The sequence below is a fragment of the Panulirus ornatus genome, chromosome 42, assembly GCF_036320965.1.
Source record: "Panulirus ornatus isolate Po-2019 chromosome 42, ASM3632096v1, whole genome shotgun sequence".
Classification (NCBI taxonomy): domain Eukaryota; kingdom Metazoa; phylum Arthropoda; class Malacostraca; order Decapoda; family Palinuridae; genus Panulirus; species Panulirus ornatus.
In genome coordinates, this window is record NC_092265.1 from 19808219 (window position 1) to 19815372 (window position 7154).

A 7154-nucleotide genomic window follows, 5' to 3' on the forward strand; every position below is an offset into this window, starting at 1 on the left:
TCACTACTTCCTCATCATCACTACACAATTATATCTATAAAACACTTCATCTTCGCTACAAAATCATACATACAACGCTACATCTTCACAATACAGTCATCTTCACTACATTCTTCGTGGCACTGACCTTTGACCTGACCCTTACGTATCATCACTACATCTCTATATCTATAACGTCACATTTTCAATGCACCCTGCAAGACCTGACCGGCGGATGCATGGCCAACTAGGTTTCTTTAAGGTCAAAAGTTCCTCTTTTTCTTACCAATGACGATGATGCAGTCTTGTTAAAGATAATTTCCCGTCCCGCTATTCCCGTTTCTGGAGTAGTCCAAGAATAGCAAACACACAAGTAAAAACAGAAGAAGAAAGAGTGACGGGTTACCTTATGACAACCTTTCAGATTTTGACACAGATCAATGACGTAGACTGCAGTCACATTAAAACCTTTCATATGACCCCACCTATCTTCACTACACCCTCATGCTTACAACACTTAAATTCCACTCTGGACAAGACGTATGCATAGCGAGAGTGTATGTGGCTTTAGAATTATGTTTAACACCTAAAGGAGGTGTTAAAGAGTTTTCGATTGGTGAATGTAGCTAAAGTTAACGGTCTTAATGACCCTAACAGTTGATAGGCCAAAAGCCCAAACAACCAACCAAATCAAGCTTTCGAAAACTGATTTAGTTCCTTAACTGTGGTGAATGCGTTAATGTCTTCCTTTACACTATCACTCATCATCCTCCTCTTCCCAACGGAGGAAAGCATCACCAAGCTCTCCCTCAATGCAACCTTCACAAATGCATCTTCACTATAAGCTGGAAAACACTGGCCTTTGATCATGTCAGGTCAAAGAATATCTTCACTACTTCCTCATCATCACTACACAATTATATCTATAAAACACTTCATTTTCGCTACAAAATCATATATACAACACTATATCTTCACTATACAGTCATCTTCACTACATTCTTTATAGCACTGACCTTTGACTTGACCCTGGCGTATCGTCACTACATCTCTATATCTATAATACCACATTTTCATTGCACCCTCATATCAAGTGCACTCTTTTTTCACTAGACACACATTATCACTACATCCTTCACATCAGTGGCAATTCATCTGAACTATCTCCACTACACCCTCATACTCAAACACTAAAACCTTAATACACCCTTATCTTTAAAGGTCAGTGATGACAAAATGATTCAACGTGAACTTTATTGGCCAAGTCAAACATATGGTTTACTACAATAAGGTTCAACCATCACTATACCAGGTTTGAACTTGATCCATAACGTTCAGGTCAAAAAAGTGTTTTTCTTTTAACTTAACTTTTCTATCTTCCCTACACTGCAATTAACTATTTTAATGACAATCTGGGATATAAGCTGATGAACCTACTGCTGAATCAGATGAAAAATTAACACAGAAGCAATGGAAAACTTCCCTATAATTGATCTAACTAGACTGAGCAGCCTCAAGAAAAAGGATCTTGGTGAAGGGATGTACTGTCGCGTCAGTTTGGTCGACTGGTACGGCACTCCCTTGGTAGAAAAAGTCAGCAAACACCCCGCCAGCGAATCACAGACCTTCGAAAGGGAAGTCGAGTACCTTCATGCTTTGGATGGAGCAGGTGGCGCCCCTCAACTGGTGTCTGTTTTTTCCTCACCACCCACTATCGTCTGTACATTTAAGGGATACCGTACTCTCTACGATTTCTTAGAGAGGGGAGGGATCCCTGACAAGATGTATCCAATGGTTGCAATCCGGATCGCTGAGAGACTGCAGGAGGTACACGCCGTTGGGATCGTCCACAACGATTTGAAAACGGACAATGTCATGCTTGAAGTGTCCAAAAAGCACAAGAATGGTTTCGAGGTATCTATTATCGATTATGGACTCGCCTGCTTCTACGGAAGGAGCCTTGGCAGAACCGGCAAGGCGGATCATGTGGCTCCAGAGGTGCGGACGGGAGGAGTAAGTGTGTACGAGAGTGACGTGTACTCTCTGGGCGTTCTCCTTCAAGACCTGACTGATGAGATCTGTGATCCCACAGTGTTCCACGTCCTGAATTGTATCGGCGTTTGGGCAAGTCACCCCCAAGTATGGGATAGACCATCGCTAGACACTCTACTTGAGGAGCTGAGGAAGGAAGCTTCAACACACGGATGGGACACCCGGCAGTTCCCAGTTTCTCGTGGCTGTTGCTTATGCCGGGTCTGGAAAGGATTGAAACGAGGGGCACGCAGCGCCTGGAAACACCTGAGGCGCATGGGGAGGAGGTTGGTCGGACGCCGCTGAGCAGTACACATAGCCCGCAAACGCCTGGGGTGTATGCGGGAATAGGCTGATTTGACGTCACTGAGAAATACGTTCCATGATGTGGTTGTAATCAGAAATTTTACGGATTACTCTTTATATGAGTATTTGCTTTTCCATACCTTAATATATATAAAAGGAAAACATTTTCTTTTGAATGTATTCTATCATTTTCACTCTAATACGCTGCTAGCTATCGGCCAGTTTTTTATCATATATATATTTAGATGATTCCATTTCCTAAACTGGAATGTCTATGTCTGTGGGAGAATGCGTTAATGTCTTCCTTCACGCTATCGGTCATCATCATCCTCTTCCCAAGGAAGGAAATCATCACCAAGATCTCCCTCAATGAAACCTTGACAAATCCATCTTCGCTATAAACTGAAAACCACTGGCCTTTCATCAGGTCAGGTTAAAGAGTATCTTCACTACACACTTGTTATCACTAAACAATTATATCTATACAACACTTACTCCACTATAAAATCATGTGTACAACACTACATCATCACTACCTTCACTACATTCTTCATGGTACTGACCTTTGACCTGACCCTGACGTATCGTCACTACACTTTTATATCTACAACACCATATTTTCATTGCACCCTCATATTAAGTGCACTCTTATTTCACTACCTACATCATCATTAAGAACAGAGGACTTAGCCTTTGAGGAAATATCTTCACCTGGCCCCCTCCTCTGTTCCTTCTTTTGGAAAATTAGAAATTAAACGAAAAGGGAGGATGTCCATACCCCCGCTCTCTTCCCTTTTAATCGCCTTCTAAGACACTCTAGGAATACGTGAATACGTGAGAAGTTGTCTTTTTCCCCTATCCCCAGGAATATATATATATATATATATATATATATATTATATATATATATATATATATATATATATATATATATATATATATATATATATATATATATATATATATATATTCATACATATGTATATATATATATATATATATATATATATATGTATATATATATATATATATATATATATATATATTTTTTTTTTTTTTATACTTTGTCGCTGTCTCCCGCGTTTGCGAGGTAGCGCAAGGAAACAGACTAAAGAAATGGCCCAACCCCCCCCCCCATACACATGTACATACACACGTCCACACACGCAAATATACATACCTACACAGCTTTCCATGTTTACCCCGGACGCTTCACATGCATTGATTCAATCCACTGACAGCACGTCAACCCCTGTATACCACATCGCTCCAATTCACTCTATTTCTTGCCCTCCTTTCACCCTCCTGCATGTTCAGGCCCCGATCACACAAAATCCTTTTCACTCCATCTTTCCACCTCCAATTTGGTCTCCCTCTTCTCCTCGTTCCCTCCACCTCCGACACATATATCCTCTTGGTCAATCTTTCCTCACTCATTCTCTCCTTGTGCCAAAACCACTTCAAAACATGCTCTTCTGCTCTCTCAACCACGCTCTTTTTATTTCCACACATCTCTCTTACCCTTACGTTACTTACTCGATCAAACCACCTCACACCACACATTGTCCTCAAACATCTCATTTCCAGCACATCCATCCTCCTGCGCACAACTGTATCCATAGCCCACGCCTCGCAACCATACAACATTGTTGGAACCAATATTCCTTCAAACATACCCATTTTTGCTTTCCGGGATATATATATATATATATATATATATATATATATATATATATATATATATATATATATATATATATATATATATATATATATATATATATATATATATATATATATATATATATATATATATATATATATATATATATATATATATATATATATATTTTCCATATTTCCATATTTTTTTTTTTTTTAATTTTCCAAAAGAATGAACAGAGGGGGCCAGGTGAGGATATTCCAAAAAAGGCCCAGTCCTCTGTTCCTAACGCTACCTCGCTAACGCGGGAAATGGCGAATAGTTTAAAAGAAATGAAAGATATATATATATATATATATATATATATATATATATATATATATATATTTTTCTTTCAAACTATTCGCCATTTCCCGCATTAGCGAGGTAGCGTTAAGAACAGAGGACTGGGCCTTGAGGGAATACCCTCACCTGGCCCAATTCTCTGTTCCTTCTTTTGGAAAATTAAAAAAAAAAACGAGAGGGGAGGATTTCCAGCCCCCCGCTCCCTCCCCTTTTAGTCGCCTTCTACGACACGCAGGGAATACTTGGGAAGTATTCTTTCTCCCCTATCCCCAGGGATAATATATATATATATATATATATATAGATATATATATATATATATATATATATATATATAATTTTTAAGGAAATATATTCTAGAATTTTACACCCTCATGCTTACAGCGCTAAAACCTCACTCTGGAAAAATATGCATGGCGAGAGTGCATGTGGGTTTAGAATTAGGTTTAACACCTTAACGAGGTTTTAAAGATTTCTCGGTTGGTGAATGTAGTTTAGTTAACGGTCTTAATGAACCTGACGTTTGATAGGCCTAAAGACCAAACAACCAACCAAACCAAGCTTTCGAAAGTTGATTTAACCAACTCAAGCTCCTTAACTGGAATGTCTATGTCTGTGGGTGAGTGCGTTAATGCCTTCCTTCACACTATCACTCCTCATGATCATCTTCAAAAAGAATAGAAGCTTCACCAAGATCTCCCTCGATGCAACCTTGACAAATGAATCTTCACTATAAGCGGAAAAACACTGGCATTTGATCAGGTCAGGTTAAATTCTATCTTCACTACACCATCATCATCACTACACAATTATATCTCTACAACACTTCATTTTCGCTACAAAATCATATATTCAACACTACATCGTCACTATACAGTCATCTTCACTACATTCTTCATGTGACTGACCTTTGACCTGACCCTGACGTATCATCACTACACCTCTACATCTATAACGCCACATTTTCATTGCACCCTGCAAGACCTGACCTGCGGATGCAGGGCCAACTAGGTTTCTTTAAGGTCAAAAGTTTCCCGTTTTCTTACCAATGACGATGATGCAGCCTTGTTAAAGATCATTTCCCGTCCCGCTATTCCCATTTGTAGAGTAGTCCAAGAATAGCACAAACACAAATAAAAAAAAAGAAAAAAGAGTGAGGGGTTACCTAAAGACAACCTTTCAGATTTTGACTCAGATCAATGACGTGGACTGCAATCACATTAAAACCTTTCATATGACCCCACCTATCTTCACTACACCCTCATGCTTACAACATCTAAACCTCACTCTGGACAAGACATATGCATAGCGAGAGTGTATGTGGCTTTAGAATTATGTTTAACACCTGAAGGAGGCGTTATTTTTCGACTGGTGGACGTAGCTTAAGTTAATGGCCTTTATGACCCCAACAATTGATACGTCAAAAGCCCGAACAATCAACCAAATCAAGATTTCGAAAACTAAATATGCTAGCTCAAGCTCCTTAACTGTGGTGAATGCATTAATGTCTTCCTTTACACAATCAGTCATCATCATCCTCTTCCCAACGGAGGAAAGCATCACCAAGCTCTCCCTCAATGCAACCTTGACAAATGCATCTTCACTGTAAGCTGAAAAACACTGGCCTTTGATCAGGTCAGGTTAAAGAATATCTTCACTACTTCCTCATCATCACTACACAATTATATCTATAAAACACTTCATCTTCGCTACAAAATCATACATACAACGCTACATCTTCACAATACAGTCATCTTCACTACATTCTTCGTGGCACTGACCTTTGACCTGACCCTTACGTATCATCACTACATCTCTATATCTATAACGTCACATTTTCAATGCACCCTGCAAGACCTGACCGGCGGATGCATGGCCAACTAGGTTCTTTAAGGTCAAAAGTTCCTCTTTTTCTTACCAATGACGATGATGCAGCCTTGTTAAAGATAATTTCCCGTCCCGCTATTCCCGTTTCTGGAGTAGTCCAAGAATAGCAAACACACAAGTAAAAACAGAAGAAGAAAGAGTGACGGGTTACCTTATGACAACCTTTCAGATTTTGACACAGATCAATGACGTAGACTGCAGTCACATTAAAACCTTTCATATGACCCCACCTATCTTCACTACACCCTCATGCTTACAACACTTAAATTCCACTCTGGACAAGACGTATGCATAGCGAGAGTGTATGTGGCTTTAGAATTATGTTTAACACCTAAAGGAGGTGTTAAAGAGTTTTCGATTGGTGAATGTAGCTAAAGTTAACGGTCTTAATGACCCTAACAGTTGATAGGCCAAAAGCCCAAACAACCAACCAAATCAAGCTTTCGAAAACTGATTTAGTTCCTTAACTGTGGTGAATGCGTTAATGTCTTCCTTTACACTATCACTCATCATCCTCCTCTTCCCAACGGAGGAAAGCATCACCAAGCTCTCCCTCAATGCAACCTTCACAAATGCATCTTCACTATAAGCTGGAAAACACTGGCCTTTGATCATGTCAGGTCAAAGAATATCTTCACTACTTCCTCATCATCACTACACAATTATATCTATAAAACACTTCATTTTCGCTACAAAATCATATATACAACACTATATCTTCACTATACAGTCATCTTCACTACATTCTTTATAGCACTGACCTTTGACTTGACCCTGGCGTATCGTCACTACATCTCTATATCTATAATACCACATTTTCATTGCACCCTCATATCAAGTGCACTCTTTTTTCACTAGACACACATTATCACTACATCCTTCACATCAGTGGCAATTCATCTGAACTATCTCCACTACACCCTCATACTCAAACACTAAAACC

The 7154-nt window shown here is 39.2% G+C and overlaps 1 protein-coding gene across 1 annotated transcript; it reads left to right on the plus strand.

Annotated features, from left to right (window-relative positions):
• The first annotated feature begins 1449 nt into the window (after positions 1–1449).
• On the plus strand, positions 1450–2316 carry LOC139762014 (probable serine/threonine-protein kinase DDB_G0281745). The gene has a single exon (XM_071686795.1). The coding sequence runs from the start codon at positions 1450–1452 to the stop codon at positions 2314–2316; it is 867 nt and encodes a 288-aa protein (XP_071542896.1).
• The last annotated feature ends 4838 nt before the right edge of the window (positions 2317–7154 follow it).